General features: G+C 36.6%; 1 protein-coding gene and 1 long non-coding RNA gene across 2 annotated transcripts in view; both read left to right on the top strand.

The window, feature by feature from the left end:
* The first annotated feature begins 2,523 nt into the window (after nt 1-2,523).
* On the top strand, nt 2,524-6,127 carry LOC137402149 (uncharacterized). The gene is made up of 3 exons (XR_010979476.1): nt 2,524-2,636; nt 2,757-2,860; nt 5,966-6,127. It is a non-coding gene; the product is annotated as an uncharacterized lncRNA (long non-coding RNA).
* Nucleotides 6,128-9,645: 3,518 nt separating this feature from the next.
* LOC137402552 (protocadherin-19-like) overlaps nt 9,646-24,390 on the top strand; it is a 39,189-nt gene continuing 24,444 nt past the window's right edge. The window contains exons 1-3 of the mRNA XM_068089055.1: nt 9,646-9,690; nt 17,622-17,713; nt 22,879-22,974. Of these exons, the coding sequence (XP_067945156.1) occupies nt 17,668-17,713; nt 22,879-22,974 (142 nt within the window). The 5' untranslated portion in view covers nt 9,646-9,690; nt 17,622-17,667. The remainder of the gene's footprint in view (nt 9,691-17,621; nt 17,714-22,878; nt 22,975-24,390) is intronic.

Raw genomic sequence — 24,390 nt, 5'->3', positions numbered from 1 at the left:
GACCCATAGCTATGGGCTCACTAACTAAGTCAGTTCCTTTATGTGCTTTTTACCTGTTAGCTGTGTTTTCTGTGATACAAGACTTATTGTGATAATACAATACAACAACTACCATACAACAACTTGTTCTTATGTACGTCTATCACATGACTTGTTCTTATGTAAGTCTATCACATGACTTGTTCTTATGTAGGTCTATCACAAAACCTGTTCTTATGTATGTCTATCACATGACTTGTTCTTATGTAAGTCTATCACATGACTTGTTCTTATGTACGTCTATCACATGACTTGTTCTTACGTACGTCTGTTACAGTCTTTATACTGTTTATTAAAAGTCTGGTCAATTTTGTTCTGTTGGTATATTATACAACCAGTTGCGAAATCGGCCAATTTCAAGTCTATAGCTTTCACCCAGTGTAAATTTTTCATGGTTTTACGTTTGCCAACACCACGCAGGTAACAGCCTCAGATAACTCTGGAAAAGTTTCTTTGACTAGCGATGAACCACCAGAGTTTGTTAACTCAGGTTTGACAACTGTTAACTATATCGCCAAAGATGAAAGTGGCAATCATGTATCCTGTTCATTCTACGTGAACATCACTGGTAAGCCTCGACCTTATATGGCTTCTATGGCAACTAGCTACAACTCGTATGATGTTTAGCGTTAGCTGGCATGGTGACTAGTTAAAGTTGACAAGTTAAAAATGAAGGAATGACTTACTATGTACAGTCCAAGGAATGACCACTACTTAACTAACACTTACCAAGTTCTTAAAACACACCATGTTTATTATTGGAAAAATTTGTTCCTACAACTAACATAACAATGTTGTAATTATTATTATATTTAAAATATCATATATATTATGTAACTTGTATTTATCATTGCATATTCATACACATGTTTACACATTCTATACTATTGAAGAATAAATTACAAAATACATATACCTTTGCATAACACCATACAGTATGTTCAATTGGAGAACATTAAATATGGCATTCTAGTGTGTACCATAATATACAGCCAACAAAAACATGATAAGGTACAACAGCATCGTGTTGACTGTAGTTAGTCAACACGTAAAGTGTGGAATAAATGGTTTGTTTAGTAAGTCTGAGTTGTAAATTGTAGGATGTGTGGTTTTTTAGTAAGTCTGACAACTACTCAGTTGTCAGACTAGTTTCCCTCACCTAATTTACATCTTACAATTCAGATTTACGCAACGACCACCTATTCTACACTTTGCAATTCAGGTATGTGTTGAACCTCAATCTGGCTCCTACAAACTTTTGTACTGCAATTTTACACTAAAATGCAACTTTTAAGGCTTTACAATACTCGATCTTGAGCACGTTAGCGACAAAAATTGAGATCATATATAAGTGACATTTTCACCGAAACATTTAAAAATTTTTTTTCATTATGAACTGTTACAAATATTTTTGCTCACCTTCTTTCACTTATTTACAGTGCATTGTTGTTATTGAACGATTTCAGTATTTTGGCGTTGCTTGCTTGCTAGCAACCAAGTAGTGCTTTCTCTTAACAAGCAAATCGGGGGGTTTAACTACGAGACATTCTTCTGTTTAGTTACTGACTGTCCTGCATTAATTCCTCCAACCCATGGATACCACGGCTGCAATAACTGGCATGCTGGAGTGAGCCCGGTTGTATATTTGTGAGCCCGGTTGTAACAAAAGCTATGCTTTCTACGCTCAACCTGTTGCAAGAAAGTATCACTGTCGAGATGATGGTACTTGGAGCCCTTCGGATTCTCTTCCCAAATGTTATCGTAGGTTGCTCTCCTGTCTTTAGTTCTCTCTACTTTTACCAGAATGTAAAAGTGTCCAAGTTTAAATTTGTGTAGCACGCTGCCTCACCTTGCTTCTGGCCAATAATGTATCCTCTTTGCTTAGGTTCAACTCATGGAGAAATGTGTGTTACATTGTAGCTGTGGCAGAGCCGACATCAGCCACCGTTGAGTACATTTCTACCTACATAGGTGACTGTCCTAAAAACATTGACGCTGCACTTCAACAAATCAAAACTATTGCACGGAGTACATTTGAATCGAACACTGCAGTATTCTGTTTTACTGGCAAGGTAAGTGGCTGGAGCTGTTCTTGCTTAAAATTGCAAAGGTAACAGACACGTGTTAAAACTATAAGTCATGCAGTTGAATGAGCTTGTAAAATGCCAGGTGAGTATGATGTGTGACATGAACACTACTTCTTGAGAGGCTCTATTAAAGCCAGTCATCATCAAAGTGCTCTCATTCATTGCTGACGTAATGGAGCATCAAGGCTAAATGCATTAGTTAAAGAGATCGCTGACAATAGATATGCCTTCATAGAAAGTCTTAAACTTACAACAAAAAGTAAAAGCAAACAAAATGTAAAATATTGTCAACTTATAATAACATTAGCTTGTTACATCATAGACGTGCGCTCTTCTGAATGGCCCTAAAGTTGACTGTCAAAACAACACATTCACTTTGACGCTTATCACGGATGAAGACTACACAAAAGCGGGAGATCTTGACGTGCTCATCACCGAATTCAGAAAAAAGATTAAGGCTCATCAGGAAAAGTTTAAGAGCCAGCCTTTCATGGCGTTATTCATTCCACCGTAAGTAGGTTTAGCCTTATTTATCCTTGACCTTCTCTAGCCCCAAGACAGTGATCTTTTTTTCAAAGCTTTCCCTAAACCAGAAACAGAGTTGCACTTTTCTTTAACACTTTGTTGTAGTTTTACAATTCTTGAACCGCTGCTGGATGTTAATGGTCTACCAGCTACTCCCATCCTTTCTCTAAGCTGCCCACCAACTTCTACCAAAGTTGGAAACCAATGTGGTATGGCCTTCAGTTTACATAGAATCATTAAGTCTTTGCATTTTTCTGGTTGATAGCTGCAAGGCAACTTCCATAATTCTTTTAGCCTGTTGATAAATTTCCATAGATACATTGCTTACTTGTTCTGCTTCAATTCAGATTTGCTAGGCAACAACCATGAACACTATTCAGTGATATCTTTATACTATTTGGTCTAATTTTCTATATTCTTTTGTGACAGCGATGTTCAGCGCTCTGTGACAAAGTTGTGACAGCGATGTTCAACAGTCTGCGATAAAGTTGCCCGACAATTAAAAATATCGCGCATTATTTCATAATGAAAAAAAACATATGTAAATATTCTATCAATTATTAGCCATGAAAGTAGAGATACAGACCCTAATGTACAGTAGCATGGTCCATCAAGGCACTGGTGCAGACCCTAATGTACAATAGCATAGCTCACCAAGGCACTGGTGCAGACCCCGATGTACAGTAGCATAGCTCATCAAGGCGCTGGTGCAGACCCTAATGTACAATAGCATGGCTCATCAAGGCACTGGTGCAGACCTTAATGTACAATAGCATGGCTCATCAAGGCACTGGTGCAGACCCTAATGTACAATAACATAGCTCATCAAGGCACTGGTGCAGACCTTAATGTACAATAGCATGGCTCATCAAGGCACTGGTGCAGACCCTAATGTACAATAGCATGGCTCATCAAGGCACTGGTGCAGACCCTAATGTACAGTAGCATGGCTCATCAAGGCACTGGGCCTAAAAGCCAGAAAGCAACCAGCAAGCCCTATGATAGGCTATCCCTGATTATCCAGCAGATATGGTTCCAGTGCCAATGGAAACATTTAGCATTACATCTTATTTCTCAAAGATAAACAGGAAGGCTGGCCCAGGCCTCAGACATCTAGTATGAGATCTGTCTCTGGCCGCAAGTTGACATGGTGGCAGGCATAGGTAAAAAGAGTTTAGACTGTCGAGTAAGGTAGTATAGTGCAGGTTGAGATTCAAGGTGAAAGTAATACGCTGTACAAGTCAAAGGACACAGACGCTGTTGGAAAAGCTGCTGTATATTGAAAACTTTACTTTTTTTGAAGAACGAGGTTGCATGATAAGGAGCAGGTTTTCTGTAAATAATTCTTTAATTTATTTTGTATAACAAAAGTTTTGCTAAGATAAATCTTTGGCATGTTTTTCCAAACTACTAAACAGGAAACCAGTTTACTGTTTATAAGACAATTAATTAACAATGCTTGACCCGTTATTTATTATAGAAATGTCTTTATCAGGATATTCAGTTTCAAAGAACAAGTTTGTGTCATCAGCACCAAGTTTTGACAATGCTTAATCCATTATTTATTATGGAACAAAGAACAAGTTTGTGTCATAAGCGAGCAGAATGGTGTTAAATGATTTTGTGTAATGAAATAAGTGATTAATGTATAATAGAAATGCAGTAGCGCATAAGATGGAGCCTTGGGGAACCCTGCAAGTTATTTTAAAAAGAGATGACAGCATGTTAGTTGAAAAAACTTGTTAGCAGCTGTCAGTTAGGTAATGTTTAATCCACCTGATAGAGGTATTGGAAACATTCATGTCTTTGAGTCTGTGCAATAATATATCATGGTTAATAGTGTCAAATGCTTTTGAAAAGTCAAGAAATATTCCAACGAATATTTTACGAGCATTTAGGGTTGAAGTTTTGAAACATTCGTTTTTAAAGATCGATAATACTTTAGCCACGTTCATACTTGATGATATTGCACTGTCCCTGACTAGCTTTAGTTGTATGTTGTCACTGTCCCTGACTAGCTTTAGTTGTATGTTGTCACTGTCAATCAATTCATGTTGTATGTTGTCACTGTCAATCAATTCATGTTGTATGTTGTCACTGTCAATCAATTCATGTTGTATGTTGTCACTGTCAATCAATTCATGTTGTATGTTGTCACTGTCAATCAATTCATGTTGCATGTTGTCACTGTCCCTGACTAGCTTTAGTTGTATGTTGTCACTGTCAATCAATTCATGTTGTATGTTGTCACTGTCAATCAATTCATGTTGTATGTTGTCACTGTCAATCAATTCATGTTGTATGTTGTCACTGTCAATCAATTCATGTTGTATGTTGTCACTGTCAATCAATTCATGTTGTATGTTGTCACTGTCAATCATTTCATGTTGTATGTTGTCACTGTCAATCAATTCATGTTGTATGTTGGCACTGTCAATCAATTCATGTTGTATGTTGTCACTGTCAATCAATTCATGTTGTATGTTGTCACTGTCAATCAACTCATGTTGTATGTTGTCACTGTCAGTCAATTCAAAAGTAAACTGTTTGAAGGGATGCTCAGGTTTATCTAAGGCAGTGATGTTTGTTATCTGTACAGTATAAAATGCTAGTATAAACTTCTACTACTAGTTATCTGCACAGTATAACATGCTTGTATAGACTTCTACTACTAGTTATCTGTACAGTATAACATGCTTGTACAGATTTCTACTACTAGTTATCTGTACAGTATAACATGCTAGTATAGACTTCTACTACTAGTTATCTGCACAGTATAACATGATAGTATAAACTTCTGCTACTATTTATCTGTACAGTATAACATGCTAGTATAGACTTCTGCTACTAGTTATCTGTACAGTATAACACGCTAGTATAGACTTCTACTACTAGTTATCTGTACAGTATAACATGCTAGTATAGACTTCTGCTACTAGTTATCTGTACAGTATAACATGCTAGTATAGACTTCTACTACTAGTTATCTGTACAGTATAACATGCTAGTATAGACTTCTACTACAAATTATCTGTACAGTATAACATGCTAGTATAGACTTCTGCTACTAGTTTTCAGTTTAGCACAACATGATAGTATAAATTTCTGCTGCTGTTTATCGTTTTAGTATAACATGCTAGTGCAGACTTCTACAACCAATTATCAGAATAGTATGTCAACTATCTGGGTGGTAATTCTGGTCTGATCAAGGCATCTCTCAAGCTATTATCATCAAATTCAATATTGCCTTTGCGTTCTTTCTTGTTTCCTCATAGCTAGTTATAACTATGTAATATTGTTTGTTTCTGTTACAGTGACTTGTCCTGCAGACGAAACCTGTTAAGATGATTAGACTTCTTTCAATTTTTGCAAATCAACCAGCAGTTAATCCTGCAGACAATACATAGGATTAACTGCATATAATATACTTTGTCAGTTTTATTTAATCCAACATCAAATTTTCGTGTATTTATTGATCATTTATTATCAAGAAACTTATACATACAAATCCTTATTTTTTGTTTATGATTTTTAAAATTTACAATATCTATCTTATACAAACACTCTGATTCACCACGCTCACTTGTCTCAATTTAAAATCAGCACCCATATATCAAATGAGGTAGCTACCACTAGCGCTAATAGGTTCAAGGTAAAACAGAGACACAACAAAATTACAAGCTGTGTCACCAACAGTGAAAGTTCGACAACAAACACATGTAGATACACTCATAAAATACAGCTAAATAACTTCAACCAGAAAAAAACCTGGGCAAAATCAAACATACCAGGTCATTTTACCAACGCTTACTAACAAGTGGACGGTCTTGACAATCAGTGTACTTTGTAATACTAATGGGCGGAAAGTCTCAAAAATACAGAGCAGTCTTTATACTACCAGACCATCAGCATCACTGTATAGTCTTTATACTACCAGACCTTCAGCTTCACTGTGTAGGCTTTATACTACCAGACCTTCAGCATCACTGTATAGTCTTTATACTACCAGACCTTCAGCATCACTGTATAGTCTTTATACTACCAGACCTTCAGCTTCACCGTGTAGGCTTTATACTACCAGACCTTCAGCATCACTGTATAGTCTTTATACTACCAGACCTTCAGCATCACTGTATAGTCTTTTTACTACCAGACCTTCAGCATCACTGTATAGTCTTTATACTACCAGACCTTCAGCTTCACTGTGTAGTCTTTATACTACCAGACCTTCAGCATCACTGTATAGTCTTTATACTACCAGACCTTCAGCTTCACTGTGTAGTCTTTATACTACCAGACCTTCAGCATCATTGTATAGTCTTTATACTACCAGACCTTCAGCATCACTGTATAGTCTTTATACTACCAGACCTTCAGCATCACTGTGTAGTTATTATACCACCAGACCATCCTTGAAATCAACTTTTGCCAAAACAGCTATTGTCATTAAAGGCCTTCCCTTTATATCTGAATCAAAAATTTCTTTCTGAGTCAGTCAGCAGATTCAGACAGCAGGTCCTCTTTAAAATACTACAAATGTAAGTTTTGGAAGAATACTAAAATTCCAAGTTTTATAACTTTGAGCTTGTGTGAGCCTTTACAATGATCTGGCAAAACTTGATAACACCTAACTGTGGTTTTCAAAGAGTTTTCTGCTTTTTTCAAACAGTTTAGAATAGGAGAAAACAATTCCTAATGCTTTTGATAATAAGCATTCAAAGAATTACTTAACATTTCTAAACAAGACCTACGTAAAGCAGTTTATGAATATCCTATGAATCACTAGTAAATAAATACAAGCCCTTATTGCTCTTTATTATGGAGTTAAATACTCTTTGAGAGCAGGCAAACACGTTCAACACGTTAGCATTTTGGGAAAACTGAATATTTACCAAACAATGAGAAGATGCAATGAGTTGTTTCTGATGATAACTGAATTTGGTTTTACAATAATGTTTATTATTGCCTATACTATTATTTTTAATTATTATTATTACTATTATATTACTATTCTTATTTTTATTTCTACCTATATGGCTGTTATTACTATTACTATCCTAATTACTTATATTACTGCTATTATTGTTACTATTAATAATATTACTACTGTTATCTTTATTATGTATATTATTCCTTATATTACTTCTCTTATTATTATTACCTATATTACTATTGTTATCATTGTTAATTGCACTTTTGGGATTTCCTTCTTCTCAAAATTCAGTGTGATTAGCTCCTCTTCCAGATTATTATTATTTTCATTATTGTTGCTAATCGATTTTTCTCAGCTCTTTGTCGGGTAGTATACTGGTATCCAGTAAGGTTCCCTTTTATCAGATATTCAGTACTTCCCGTAGTAGCCTCACAGATTCCAACAGCATAAAACTGCTTTCTGTCTATCTCCTTCATTCTCATGTCGATTTTACCTAACTTCTCATTTAAATTTGCCACAGCCCTGAATGCTCCAACCATAACAGGTAGCACACTCACTGACATCTTCTACAGTTTTTCTATTTCTCTAGCCAGTTCCTACATTAGCTATTTATCTTTTTTATCTTTTTCTTTTTTCTTTCAGTCTCCCATCACCAGACAATATCTACCACTCTCCCATCACCAGACAATATCTACCACTCTCCCATCACCAGACAATATCTACCACTCTCCCATCACCAGACAATATCTACCACTCTCCCATCACCAGACAATATCTACCACTCTCCCATCACCAGACAATATCTACCACTCTCTCATCACCAGACAATATCTACCACTCTCTCATCACCAAACAATATCTACCACTCTCTCATCACCAGACAGTATCTACCACTCTCTCCCATCGCCAGACAATATCTACCACTCTCTCCCATTGCCAGACAATATCTACCACTCTCTCCCATCGCCAGACAATATCTACCACTATCTCCCATCACCAGACAATATCTACCACTCTCTCCCATCACCAGACAATATCTACCACTCTCTCCCATCACCAGACAATATCTACCACTCTCTCCCATCACCAGACAATATCTACCACTCTCACCTCACACGATCGAGTTGTTCATCTAGTACCAATATGTCTCTGTCTCTTTGCCTCCATAATATGATCTGTTTCTAAGGTGAAATCCCATGTTACTTTTGCTTTGTTCTCTACAAGTTTTTATACTACATAGTCATACCAGTTCTTTGTACATGTATGTGGTAGCTCATACACACAAAGATAAGTTCCAATGTACAAGCTGCGCAACTTTATCATGCCTGTTCTTGTATTCAAACTGAACAAGTTTTCCACACTCAGCAGGTGAAATATAGTTTTGTCTCTATTATTACACATCCTAAATTTTGGTGTTCCTGCTTGGTTTTCTCATAGGTAACGCTTGTTCCTGTGCTGCAGTTATCAGTCGCTCGGCTTCTTATTTTATAAATCCACATTTTGTCTCTTTGTAACAATTTGATCTTCTGTAATTCCTTATCTGCTTCTGGTATTGTCCATGCAGAGCCTTTTCAAATTAATCTTTCTTGTTTTGTCTCTTGATCTCATTGCTGTACTCCTTTTTGTTGTTGTCCTTTATTAGTGCCTTCAATAGTTTGTTGTATCTTTTGTTTTTGTCTTTGCTATAATCCGAACATTCGTAATATTTATATTATTATTATTGGTACTTACATCATTACCTTTATTATCATTATTACTCACATTACTAGTAAGATTATTAATATTTACATAAATACAATTGCTATTATTCTTGCCTATATCCACTATAAATACCTCGGTAAGGTGTGGCCTTTTCATGTATTATGAATTTGATAAATAATGCAAACTTTTTGCAAGCCCCGCCTTTGCCCCGCCCCCGCCTCTGTCCGTGATACTATTGGACTGAGGGCGCTAGCAATAAAGCTGTTAAGGAGGCAGTCTCTGTGTATATTTTATAGAAAGGTCATTTAGCCTCTCTGAGCATTACCCATACTGCCTGACAGTGTGTTACCCATACTGCCTGACACAGTGTTACCCAACTGCTTGGAAGGATTAATCATTTCTCAGGTAAGATGAGCTCTTTCTATTCATCGGTAGCATATAGTAAGTAGTCTATGGAGGTTATGTGTATGATATTATATATAGTAAGTAGTCTATGGAGGTTATGTGTATGATATTATATATAGTATGCAGTCTATGGAGGTTATGTGTATGATATTATATATAGTATGTAGTCTATGGAGGTTATGTGTATGATATTATATATAGTAAGTAGTCTATGGAGGTTATGTGTATGATATTATATATAGTATGTAGTCTATGGAGGTTATGTGTATGATATTATATATAGTATGCAGTCTATGGAGGTTATGTGTATGATATTATATATAGTATGCAGTCTATGGAGGTTATGTGCATGATATTATATATAGTATGCAGTCTATGGAGGTTATGTGTATGATATTATATATAGTATGTAGTCTATGGAGGTTATGTGTATGATATTATATATAGTATGTAGTCTATGGAGGTTATGTGTATGATATTATATATAGTATGTAGTCTATGAAGGTTATGTGTATGATATTATATATAGTATGTAGTCTATGGAGGTTATGTGTATGATATTATATATAGTATGTAGTCGATGAAGGTTATGTGTATGATATTATATATAGTATGTAGTCTATGGAGGTTATGTGTAGGATATTATACATGTAGTATGTAGTCTAGAGAAAATGTGTAAGATATTATATATATAGAATGTAGTCTATAGAGGATATGTGTGGAATATTATATATATATAGTATATAGTCTATAAAGGATATGTGTAAGATATTATACATGTAGTATGTAGTCTATAGAGGATATGTGTAGGATATTATATATAGTATATAGTCTATTATAAAGGCTATGCGTAGGATATTATATATATAGAACGTAGTCTATAGAGGACATGTGTAGGATATTGTATATATAGTATGCAGTCTATAGATGATATGTGTGGGATAATATATATAGAGTATGTAGCCTATAGAGGGTATGTGTATGATATTACATATATCAGTATATAATAGTACATAATTATAATATAATGTAATAGTATTTAATATATATAATTAATATATACATGTATATATGTCTATCTTATACGTATATATAGTATATTATATATATATATATACATATATATGTACATTAAATATATATACTTACTTACTTATACATACATATATATGTACATATATACTATATACATATGTACATATATAATATATCTTATGTATATATATATTATAAACAGTTTATATATATATATATATCACTTTTGTAATTTGAGCACTCTAATGTAAATATAATTATTGACTTTCATAAAGTTCTCTGAGGCAACTTAGTTGCTTCATGACAGGAAGTCCATTTTCATTGGCAATGAGAGTAATCTCCCTTGCCAGCTTTGAGCTGCTCTACTTTGGCTTTAATAACCAAAACAGTACTGTCAGTAGCATGAGTATATATGTTCATGCATATATATAGAGTTTGCATCTTTATCGTTCACGATAAAAGCATTAGCTGTCAATTTCACATAGTTTTTTACAGCAAACCTGCAGCTAAACTAAAAACAATTCATTGCGCATGAGAAATGTTTAGTGTTTTTTTTACCCGCTCGTCTGATGTGAATGCTCGATTATTAGAAGCTCAGATGTTCTTTGCAGCTTATACAGCGTGTCTAATGACCACTCTAATGACCACTCTAATGTTCAACTTAGTCTCTCTCAATTAGACAATATTTCAACTTTAAAAATCGTTGTGATTTAAACTCATCTTGAATAAATCTAACTATTTGTATCTGAACTTAAGCATAATAAAATAGGTTCGCACTAAGAGTTGAACTGCAGTGGTCTAAGTGTCTACAGCTTGTGATTTCAGATAATAACGTTCGGATTTGATCCCGAAGGGGGGACACAACTGATGTCAAACAGGGGATATGACCTCATCGGTTATTGCAAAAAAAAACCATCTGGCTACAAATAAAAAGGAGAAGCATGTTTGAGCTGAACCAATAAACTTTTTAACTTTAAAGTCTAAAATATTTATAGCATTACTTGGTCTGATATTCAGTCTGATGTGAGTCATACCTACACGCCTGATACGTATGAGACAAGTAGGCCCTTATCAGTACCTTTTGACACTAGATACGCTCAAATCTGTCTCTTTTTAAGGATCTATAAAACACCACCTAGCAAGGAAAACAAATGACTGCGTTAACAAAGGATAACTGTAGAATAACATGTAATACGATTAATATTGCTTAGAGGTACTTGGTTGAACTGGGTTTCTATCAAACACACAGATGGAATATAAGTAAATAGCAAATCAAACAGCTTGTATAGAGACATTGTTATGTATAAGTTTAGAGTTTAGCTCACTACAACTTATGTACTTCTACATTTTGTTGTATTAAGAAAAGCTTTCTAACTTGAGGCAGCTTAACAGATGGACGATGTTTGTTTGCAAAAAGTTCATGCATTAAGATAGTCAACCTTCATACACGCATAGCTGCTTAGAAGCGTATATATAGATGCAATCTGTATATACATGTGGATGTATACTCATAAGGTATAGATGTATACTCACAGGGTATAAATGTATACTCATAGGGTATAGATGTATATTCATAAAGCATAGATGTATACTCATAGGATATAGATGTATATTCATAAAGCATAGATGTATACTCATATGACATGGATGAATACTCATAGGGTATAGATGTATATTCATAAGGTATGTATGTATACTCATAAGGTATAAATGTATACTCATAGGGTATAGATGTATATTCATGTCACTGAGGCATAAGGAATAACGTTGAAAGGTGATAATGGCTAATGAGCTACTGGACTGCCTATATGCTCGGTCAATCTCAGCCGTATTAAACCAATAGATTCTCTCATATCAGGATAGCAAGATATACTGAGCAAACAAATAGCATTAATGTAAACCGGCAAAGTCACCGGCAGTTTATCAGAAAAGTAAGCGCTGCTTTCGAAGCAGATACGATATCGAGATGGTAAACACACATTCATCTTCATCGAGTCAATAACTACATCAATTCACTCCCCTCACAATTTGCTTAATATCTTGTAACACATCCAGGCATTTCATGCTGCCTTTCATACGCTAGCTTTGTTGTTTTAGTTGAAGGTCGGATGACCCTAATGAGATTATTGGTAAAAACAGGAAAAAGATATAAAAACATTGATAGTGTAAAATCTAGTGTGAGAAATGCCTAATCTTAGTCATTTTTAATTCAAAGTTTTATTCTAGCTTGTAGGCCGTTTTTGAAGTAACTGCTGCATTGTTAAATCAACCATAAAAGCACAATTATGAAATGACTCCGTTCTGACATATCAAAGCGGATGCCGTACATCAAGCATCGACAGATCAGACATTTGACAAGAGTTGCAGCAATTAAATCTTTACAAATCTAATCTACATAATTTCTTCAAAGACACCCATGATTTGAAGTCGTAATTTGATTTCCGTTAATAATTCCCTCTTCCCCTTGTCTCACTCATCTGGTAGGGCATTACAAGCACACGTTGCGTGTTGACGTTATGTCAGTGGAATTCCAGTCCCTGTCCTCAGCCTGCCAGCGAAGGGGAAAATGGATGCACTGCGATTCAAGCCATTGCTTTTGCGCCTAGTACAAGCGGTTATCAGCTTTAAACATCTATGTCTAGTGATGTGACACTTCATGTAGGTGATTATGCAGATAAATGGCAGGGATGGCAGGTGTCTACCTCCAACGCACCAATCAGTGCACCTTACAAGCAAAAGTTTTGAGTGTTATTTGCATATTCTTGATGTGAAGGTATAATCCTCACTTTTAATTTTTGATATGGTCATTCGCCTGAATTCTCTGTATTTCGTAAAACGGTCTTCTTTGCCACCTACTCGCCATTAAAAATTAATAACTAACCACCTGTTTTCATTTAATTTGCTCACAAGCAATGAAATGTAAACTCTGTTATTGTAATAAAAACAGATAATTTCGTTCATTCATGGAAAACAATTACATGACAATAAAGGGTCCAGCTGTCACTGTCAGGGTATACAAAGCCTTGCCTGTCTTTCTGTTTGCTCACGGTCAACAGCATGTGTAACAGTGTTTATCATGCAATATATCGCTGAGGACCTCTTCTAAGCTAGCGTACTGAACTACATGTAGATGACGCTCTTCAAATTCAATCTAGAAGGTGACCCTCAATCACTTATAGCTAGTCCTCCCATGCATTACGTACACATATTGCTAGTCCTCCCATGCATTACATACACATACTGCTAGTCTTCCCATGCATTACATACACATATTGCTAGTCCTCCCATGCATTACATACACATGTTGCTAGTCCTCCCATGCATTACATACACATACTGCTAGTCTTCCCATGGATTACATACACATATTGCTAGTCCTCCCATGCATTACATACACATATTGCTAGTCCTCCCATGCATTACATACACATGTTGCTAGTCTTCCCATGGATTACATATACATATTGTTAGTTCTTCCATGCATTACATACAAATATTGCTAGTCTTCCCATGCATTACATACACATATTGCTAGTCTTTCCATGCATTACATACACATATTGTTAGTTCTTCCATGCATTACATACAAATATTGCTAGTCTTCCCATGCATTACATACACATATTGCTAGTCCTTCCATGCATTACATACACATATTGCTAGTCCTCCCATGCATTGCATACATATATTGCTAGTCCTCTCATGCATTACATACACATATTGCTAGTCTTCCTATGCACTACATAGACATATTGCTAGCCCTCCCATGCATTACATACACATATTGCTAGTCCTTCCATGCATTACATAGACATATAGCTAGTCTTCCTATGCATTACATACACATATTGCTAGTCTTCCTATGCATTACATACACATATTGCTAGCCCTCCTATGCATTACATAGACATATTGCTAGCCCTCCCATGCATTACATAGACATATAACTAGCTCTCCCATGCATTACATACTTAGTAGTTGAAGCATCTAGATGTCATAGCTGTTTACTTATTTGGAGGTATTTTTGTGTAAGCTAAAAGAGAACAATTTAAGCTCAAAGACATATTAATAACTTGTCAGCACCTGTCTATACTATGATAGAAGCTAACATTTTTTACTTTGAGATTATATACTGAATCAGTGCTTATCAACAGCCATTGATTAGACATCCGACATTGGAATGCACACAGTGAGGCAACTCAATGCGCAGCGACAAAATATAGACTGACCAATGAAAATTATCCTCAGCGGAATAAAGGCGATGACACCCATGCTAAGTTTTCTTCGCAAAATAATGATTTGAAACTTTGTCACTGATCCAAGCAAGCTAGGAATTTTACAAGCATCTATAATCATATATTTGGTTGGTGAACCCGAAAACAGTGGTAGTTGAGTCAGAAAACAGCAGGGGTTGAGTCAGAGAGCAAGAGTGAGTGAGTTAGAGGGGAGTAGTTGGTGAAATAGAGGGGAGTAGTTGGTGAATTAGAGGGGAGTAGTTGGTGAGTTAGAGGGGAGTAGTTGGTGAATTAGAGGGGAGTAGTTGGTGAGTTAGAGAGCAGTAAAGGGAAAATTAGAGAGCTAGAGAATAGCCAAAAGCAAAACAGAGCATAGCATTAGGAAGTTGGACTTGTCGTCACATTGACCACCGATAGCAGGTGTTTGCTGTCATTTTTCTATTCAAATCAATGCTTCTCATTCTACATTTATGCAAAATTGATTTTTGTCATATTTAGTTTTGTTTTGAAGTATTTGTTTGCAAACTGAATGACCTATTAAGACATTTCCCACAAGACCCGAGCCATATCTAGTTACTGGTTTGCTTACGGCAGCATCAGACTCTTTCCCAACTGATCGGCTCCTGCCATGAACACTAACCACCTTCAGGCAAAGCCAGGCCTACTGTTGACATTTGATTTTTTTGCAATTCCCTGGTGTTAGTCCCTTTATGGGCTCTTAGATGGTATGCACCATTCGAAGAGCTGATCTGCCAGCAAACAAGCAAGCTTTGGCAGGTCTTTGAACCTACTTATAGTTTACATATACTGCGTCTCCATGCTTTGAATGGACTGGAGTTGCCCGCTGTCAACTAATTAGCACCCTCTCATTTCAAAGATTCAAAGTTGCAGTAGAATGTTTTCAAACCATAAATTTGTGGTTGTACGGTGAAGCACGCTTAAATTTCTCCCCCACCCCCAAATAGCTTACTTGCCTTAGGCAAATATTAGCATTTTAGATCCATCAACAGTGAGCATTTCTACAGTAGGTCTAAGATCTCTTTAATGTCTACTGGTTCAAGGTCTAGTTGTCTAGGGTCTAGTGGACTAGTTGTCTAAGGTCTAGTGGGCTAGCTGTCTATGGTCTAGTGGACTAGTGGTCTAAGGTCTAGTGGACTAGTTGTCTATGGTCTAGTGGACTAGTGGGCTATGGTCTAAAAGTCTATGCAAATAGATTTGTTGTTTTACAACTTACACATACATACATATATTTGAATGCTCTCTGCAACACTAATATGTGTAATATTCTATTCTCCTACTGCGCTGACCTATTAAGATCAATTGCAACTACAAAGTTAATGCCTCCCATAAAGAAAATACCAACATCTGTGTAAGTCAAATAAAAAGAAATGATGAATTGGAATGGTGAGTCCATTTATGCATTTTTCAAGGCAACAATGGTATGGCTGGTTGTAAGCTGTCATCAAGGCAGGCCCTCAGCTGATCAGCTGGTAAGATTAGCTTATTATTTGCAGACTAAAGATTTGTTTTATCCAGAAGCCCTAGCAGGGCTTGTAACCCTTCATTTCTTTTTAAATCCCCTAAACTCTTTTAAATTTGTTTTCTTTTTTATAGCTATATACAAATAGCTCAGATATAGCTCAGTTATCTCCATGACTTTCAGTGCAGCTCGTGTATAGTCATGTATCTCAATACCTTGAACACTATAGAGCTGCATCAGCATGACAGTTTGGTTGCGTATTGTCTATAAACAAAAGACAAGCTACTTGCATTTCAATCTATTCTCTGATACTTGAGCTCGTGACCGGCGCTGGGTTCCCACACACTCTCTCACAAATTGCGCATTTAAATTATTTCCATTTGACTGCTGAATTCATGATAAAGTTGACAGTTTATAAGCTGTTTGATAGCTAGATGCAAAACTAGCGGTAAACACTTGAATACGTGCACTAGTTCTTGTGAAGATCTCATGGATTTGCACGATTCTTTCACTTGTGAGCCTCAAATTGCTGTAAAGCAATATTGAATACAAAGCCTGATGCCTCGTCTTTTATATGTATACACTGATTTATGTTAAGTTTTTACATTTTGAATTACTTGACCGCGTTTCAGTCTGTTTGTCAAACCTTTGTGTAAAAATATCTCTCATTCTGTTTTAATACTTATAGGTTAGCATAGCATCTTTAAAAACTTCTATAAAGTTATGTGCAACAGATCAAACCATAAAATGTTCACAATGGCTCGCTATGGCTCGCGATGGCTCGCGATGGCTCGCGATGGCTCGCGATGGCTCGCGATGGCTCGCGATGGCTCGCGATGGCTCGCGATGGCTCGCGATGGCTCGCTATGGCTCGCTATGGCTCGCTATGGCTCAAGATGGCTATGGCTCGCTATAGATCAACTGAATGCAGCGACAGAACTTCTAAACTTATACTTGATCAGTTTGAAAAGGGAAATGAGCAGAATGGAACTGTATCAGCTTCCCATAATTCTCTCAACAAGCTACTTTATGAATGCATGAATTGATCTAACTTAAGTTCACACCATATTAAGCATATTTAGCTTGCTGCCGATCTACTGATAATTGAACTATTTATAAAGTGGCAGCTAAAGTATTTGATCGCTCTCTTGTGCTGATGTGTGAATGAAATGTTTTTTTAGACAAAAAGGTTCAATTGGCAATCCTGTTAGAAGCCAAAGTGATAGGATGCTATCTGACTGGTACATAATCCAATGTCTATTGATAATAGCAGGTGAGTACGAATAGGCAAATTTGAAATCATACTAATCAATACATTTTTTCAAGGATTTTCAATCTACATGTAGGTTTTTATAATCAGGTACTGAGAGCTATTATAGCCATCCAGCAATATGCTAATACATTGAATGCAGCAATAGGTAAGAGGATTATAGATATAGCTAGCTATCAGTATGTTAGGGGATGATAGATATAGTTAGCTATTGCTATGTCTGAGGATGATAGATATAGCTAGCTATCAGTATGTTAGAGTATGATAGATATTGCTAGCTAGCAGTATATGTTACAACATAATAGATATAGTTAGCTATCAGTATGTTAGAGGATGATATATATAGCTAGCTATTAGTATGTTATAACATGATAGATATAGCTAGCTATCAATATGTTAGAGTATGATAGATATTGCTAGCTAGCAGTATGTTACAACATAATAAATATAGTTAGCTATCACTATGTCAGAGGATGATAAATATAGTTAGCTATCAGTATGCTAGATGATAGATATAGCTAGCTATCAGTATGTTATAACATGATAGATATTGCTAGCTATCAGTATGTTAGAGGATGATAGATATAGCTAGCTATCAGTATGTTAGAGGATGATAGATATACCGAGCTATCAATATGTCAGAGGATGATAAATATAGTTAGCTATCAGTATGCTAGATGATAGATATAGCTAGCTATCAGTATGTTATAACATGATAGATATTGCTAGCTATCAGTATGTTAGAGGATGATAGATATAGCTAGCTATCAGTATGTTATAACATGATAGATATAGCTAGTTGTATGTACATTGAACAGGAGTCTCCATATTATCAGTAGGTTAGAGAGACTTGAACAAGCTGTAAGATTCCAATCAGACATATGCAGTTGACTATTGTCTTCATAGCTCTAGTTTTTATAGGCTTGTGTGCCACTAGTGAGGGCAGCAGTAGTAGCACCTTCACTAGTGCTGCCTGCTCTGAAAAGAAACATGGGTCATGCCACTGAGCATGCCAAATAAGACAGTATGTTTCTGGAACATTCCTGGTTGCAGCCCTTGTCAGTTGCCCTGTATGAAAAATTCACAAGAATGGGAACTGTCGCTTTTTAGCTTGAAAGGCAGTTTTGTCAGTTATTATCACCCATAACAGACCAGAACAGCTGTCCTGGTCTTCTGGTGCGGAACAGCTGTCCTGGTCTTCTGTTGCGGAACAGCTCTGTGAGCTTGAGTAAGACAGAGGTTTGCTGTGACAACGGTTTGCTCTGAGCAATCCTAGAGACGCCATTTCAGAATAAATAAACGCAGTGATGGTATCAAATATTTACCTTCGTATTAACGCTTGTGCATATTGAGCTGACGGATTAAACTTGCACATTGTATTCAACTACAAAAGCTTTGATTTTTTAAGCATACTTTTCTTTAAACTCTGCTTGTTCCCATGCGCATTTATTATTACTAAACACGCCTCAACTAAAAGGCTATTTGCTGTCCAATGAGTTAAACGCGTGCTCTAGATGTGCGATATGTCCAAGCAATTAGCGTCATTGTCAAAGCTGAACCATCTCGTTCATCAATTATGCGGCTCCAAGCATGAGATTGAAAGCCACTTAGTTGATTCGCTGGTTTTAAACTCTTTGTCTGTGTGTCTGATCGTTAGGGTAGAAGGTTAGGGTAGAAGGTTAGGGTAGACGGTTAGGGTAGACGGTTAGGGTAGGCGGTTAGGGTAGACGGTTAGGGTAGACGGTTAGGGTAGACGGTTAGGGTAGACGATTAGGGTAGACGGTTAGGGTAGACGGTTAGGGTAGACGGTTAGGGTAGACGGTTAGGGTAGACGGTTAGGGTAGACGGTTGGGGTAGATGGTTGGGGTAGACGGTTGGGGTAGACGGTTAGGGTAGACGGTTAGGGTAGACGGTTAGGGTAGACGGTTAGGGTAGATAGTTAGGATAGATGGTTAAGGTAGATGGTTAGGGTAGATGGTTAGGGTAGATGGTTCGGGTAGATGGTTCGGGCAGATGGCTAGAGTAGATGGTTAGGGTAGATGGTTAGGGTAGATAGCTAGGGTAGATGGTTAGGGTAGATGGTTAGGGTAGATGGTTAGGGTAGATGGTTAGGGTAGATAGTTAGGGTAGATGGTTAGGGTAGATGGTTAGGGTAGATGGTTTGGGTAGATGGTTAGGGTAGATGGTTAGGGTAGATAGTTAGGGTAGATGGTTAGGGTAGATGGTTCGGGTAGATGGTTCGGGTAGATAGTTAGGGTAGATGGTTAGGGTAGATGGTTCGGGTAGATGGTTCGGGTAGATGGCTAGGGTAGATGGTTAGGGTAGATGGTTAGGGTAGATAGTTAGGATAGATGGTTAAGGTAGATGGTTAGGGTAGATGGTTAGGGTAGATGGTTTGGGTAGATGGTTCGGGCAGATGGCTAGGGTAGATGGTTAGGGTAGATGGTTAGGGTAGATAGCTAGGGTAGATGGTTAGGGTAGATGGTTAGGGTAGATGGTTAGGGTAGATGGTTAGGGTAGATAGTTAGGGTAGATGGTTAGGGTAGATGGTTAGGGTAGATGGTTTGGGTAGATGGTTAGGGTAGATGGTTAGGGTAGATAGTTAGGGTAGATGGTTAGGGTAGATGGTTCGGGTAGATGGTTCGGGTAGATAGTTAGGGTAGATGGTTAGGGTAGATGGTTCGGGTAGATGGTTCGGGTAGATGGCTAGGGTAGATGGTTAGGGTAGATGGTTAGGGTAGATAGCTAGGGTAGATGGTTAGGGTAGATGATTAGGGTAGATGATTAGGGTAGATGGTTAGGGTAGATGGTTAGGGTAGATGGTTAGGGTAGATGGTTAGGGTAGATGGTTAGGGTAGATAGCTAGGGTAGATGGTTAGGGTAGATGATTAGGGTAGATGATTAGGGTAGATGGTTAGGGTAGATGGTTAGGGTAGATGGTTAGGGTAGATGGTTAAGGTAGATGGCTAGGGTAGATGGTTAGGGTAGGTGGTTAGGGTAGATAGTTAGGGTAGATGGTTAGGGTAGATGGTTAGGGTAGATGGTTACATTTTGGTTGGCATGCCAGGCATTGCTGTGAAGTGTGCATATTAGACTAACATTTCATTGAGATTTGACCGTCTGTTATATGGGCAGGTTAATTATGTGATCAAGTCTTGATGTCTGTGTGTCTATGACATTGGCATGCATGTGATATTATGCGATTGTAATAGATCTAGTGTAAGCATAAGCAGCAGGAAGCGTTTTATGAAGTACAGACAATAAGTTATTGCAACTTGTTTACTCCACACTCCATTTGTTACTAATAAACAATAATCAATATTTTCATGAATTTGTAGAAACCATTTCAGAATTTTAGAGTACATTTGACATAGGCCTATTATTCAGTAAATTTAACATAATTAATTTTTTAGTTTATTTCTTTCTCTATTAAAATTATTATCAATCTATGAGAGCGATAGATGAGAATGCCTTCTGTCGGTCTGTTCAGTTCAAGCCAGTTTAATCACATTGCTTGCTTTTGCTTTGCAGTTGCTTGCTAGCTGCCAGTTTGACTCGCTGTCTACAAATTCAAGTTACCGATGGAAGATTTAAAAATGCAAAACTATTTACAATAACTTCAATAATGCAATATTTAGAGTAGGTCGCTGTTTTATCTAGAGTAACTCTATATCTGGTAAAAATAAAATTAAGCTATTCAACTGAAGAATAATGGTGATTTGGTAAGAATGGACTTTGCTAGATCGTCCGATCAAGGCGCTTGCAGTTGCCCTCCCAGCTTTGTATTACTTCCAATTTATGCAAAGAATTTGATTTCATCATGCTCTAGTGTTGATATAGACATTTGCCTATCTCGTTTCGGTTGCAAGAAATTCAAGCAGCTGTTAACTAGCTAAACATTGACCTTGTTTTGTCCTTTGCTTTTCTTGCACAAACAGAATGCAACTCAAATATACCTGCTCCCAAGGTTTATCAAAATCACACCTAAATATTGCTATCTCTTTAGTATTGACAAACAATATAGTTGTTGCTGCATCTGCTCAACAGAGTAGCTGCTATAACTAGAGCTTCATCCTTTGTAAAAATCACCAAATGGGTCGATTCCATATTGCAAATGAACGATTTACGATATATCGCAATATATATATTTCAACTTGAAAAGAAATTTTTCTGTGCTCGTGATAGTTAGAAACATTTATTTCACGAGTGCCCGTGTGCGTGGAAAACCCTGGAATGATGTTGTTATATGACTAGAAACCCCTGTGTTTTAGTTCCAACATCGCTCACTCTGAAAATCGTCAAGTATGAGATAACTCGCCATTACACAGTATATTGCATATGCTATTGGCGATATATTTTTATACGGTTGCGAGTTCCAAATCGCCTATTTCAAAAATTGCCACCAAACAATTAAATTGCCATATCATGAAATTCTAGCTATAACTTGTCTCTGTAAATGTTAAGCTCACAGCAAAGTATTGAGATCATTCCAGTTTAAAAACTATGTATATAGTGGCCTATGTATGTAATGGCCTAGGTGTGTAATGGCCTAGGTGTGTAATGGCCTATGTATATAATGGCCATTACATGTTCACCCTATGGATATGAATACATAAATGAATGCTACTATATGTACTTAATATATATATATATTTATATATATATATATATATATATATATATATATATATAGATTAAGTACATATATGTACATACATGTAAGTACATATATATGTATATATATATTTACATATAGCTATTATATATTTATATATATATTTATTTATAGCTATTATATATTTATATTTATAGCTATTATTAGAATAGCTGTAGCTAGACAACGCTGACAAAACGTCATGGCGTACCGTCATTAGAAGCCTAGTGCTTATTAGCAAGCCTACTGGAATTTTCCATTGGCAATGTGCCAGGTCAATAGCAAGTGGTAAGCAACTGTCATTACTTCTCATTGTTTATAAGTTGATTTTTAATACCATTTTCCATTGGCAGTGTGCCAGGCTAATAGCAAGTGGTAGGCAAATCTCATCACTTCTCATCGTTTATAAGCTGATTTTAATACCCGGGCACCGCAGGGAGGCACAGCTAGTATACTATATGTTAAACATGTGTTGGGCTCCTCAACAATCTTTCTGCTTATATCTTGTTTTTAGTTTTAGTTTTGGCGCAAATCCCTTTGACTGATGGCTGTTCAGTAGATGGTGGCAAGTTCATACAGGTGGTTGAAGTAGAAGAGGAAATGGCTGTAGGTGAGTAGCTAACCAATGTCACTGTTACGTAAGATGAATGATTGGGAGAGACTCATAGTCTCTATACAATATATTATGGTCCAATCTCAAGCTTTCGTTATACCGCTCACAGCTTATGTACTATTGATTTGTTTTAGATACGCTTATCCTTGTACCTTGCATCATGCAATAAAGCAGTTTCTAGCATCCATACATTCTAGGACCCCCCTTTTCCATCTCACCCCCAACCCCTCTCCCCTCACCACCCCCAATTTCCCTACACAATGTCCACCCGCCCCCTCAGCCTATAGTTGAAGCTTATCTTCATTCCATTAATTGCTGGCAATTTATTATTAACAGAAAATTATAATCATTATAATTACTAGTACCCTTGGCAGTCCCCTGCACTGTGAGAGATCGTCATGAGTAATCAGTATGTACATAATTATATCTTGATTTAACAAGGCGGCTGAGTGGTGCAGGGGTTAGTGCACCAGTATGTAAAATGGATGGTATGAGTTCAAGCCCTGTGGGAAGCAACTTTTTTGCAAATGCTGCAATCGTGGCTTTAGATATACAGCTTGTTAAGCTGGCCCATGTTTTGGGCCAGCTTAGCATGTTAAGTGTGTTAAGCTTAGCATGGGCCAGTTAAGTGTGAGTATCTTAACCAATGTAATGACTATTTGACACAATAATGACCCTAGACAGAGTTTAATAAAAAGACAATAGCCGAGACTTATATATATAGATTGGTATGGAACATGCTGACTATTTATAAATGAACTGTCTAAAAAGCAGCGTAAACACCTCTTAACATAGCGGGCAAAAATTTTCCTGGTTTTCCATAAAAATTGATGGTGCGCATTAGACTAGAGTGAATACGGGTAGTCACTTGACATGGTACCCAATAAATTGAGAAGGACTCACCTGAGCCTTTAACAACTCAGTCAAAGTCGCCATGTTCAAACAGATGCATAAGTGACTGCATAAAATGCAAATTTCAAATAAAATTTTCAAATAAAATTTGCATAAAATGCAAATTTTATTTGAAACAAATAGGTGATAAAATGTTATAAAATTTTTATAAAATTTAGAAAAATTATGTTTTGAATTTGTTTGTAAGTTTTCTCTCCTAAAAGGACAAAACCTTTTGTAAGAAATCGTGGTAATATCTGTAAAATATTACAATGATATTGCTTCAGTTTTGTTGACAGTCAGGGTGTGCTTCAATTTGAATAATCAGTATTGAATTTTTAAATTCGATATTGATTTTTGTGTAGAATTTCTTCAACTAGTTAGATAAGCTAATTATATCCAAGTAGCCTCGACAAATGACAAAAGATTGGAAAATTTAAGAGAATCAGCTCAGATATAGTGCTGTACTAGTTAGACTAGTAGTACTGTTATAGTTGCACTTTATGTTTAAGTAGAAACATT

Source organism: Watersipora subatra, chromosome 8 (genome assembly GCF_963576615.1).
Source record: "Watersipora subatra chromosome 8, tzWatSuba1.1, whole genome shotgun sequence".
NCBI lineage: Eukaryota > Metazoa > Bryozoa > Gymnolaemata > Cheilostomatida > Watersiporidae > Watersipora > Watersipora subatra.
The sequence above is the reverse complement of the archived record's forward strand: the minus strand, read 5'-3'. Positions and strand labels throughout refer to the sequence as shown.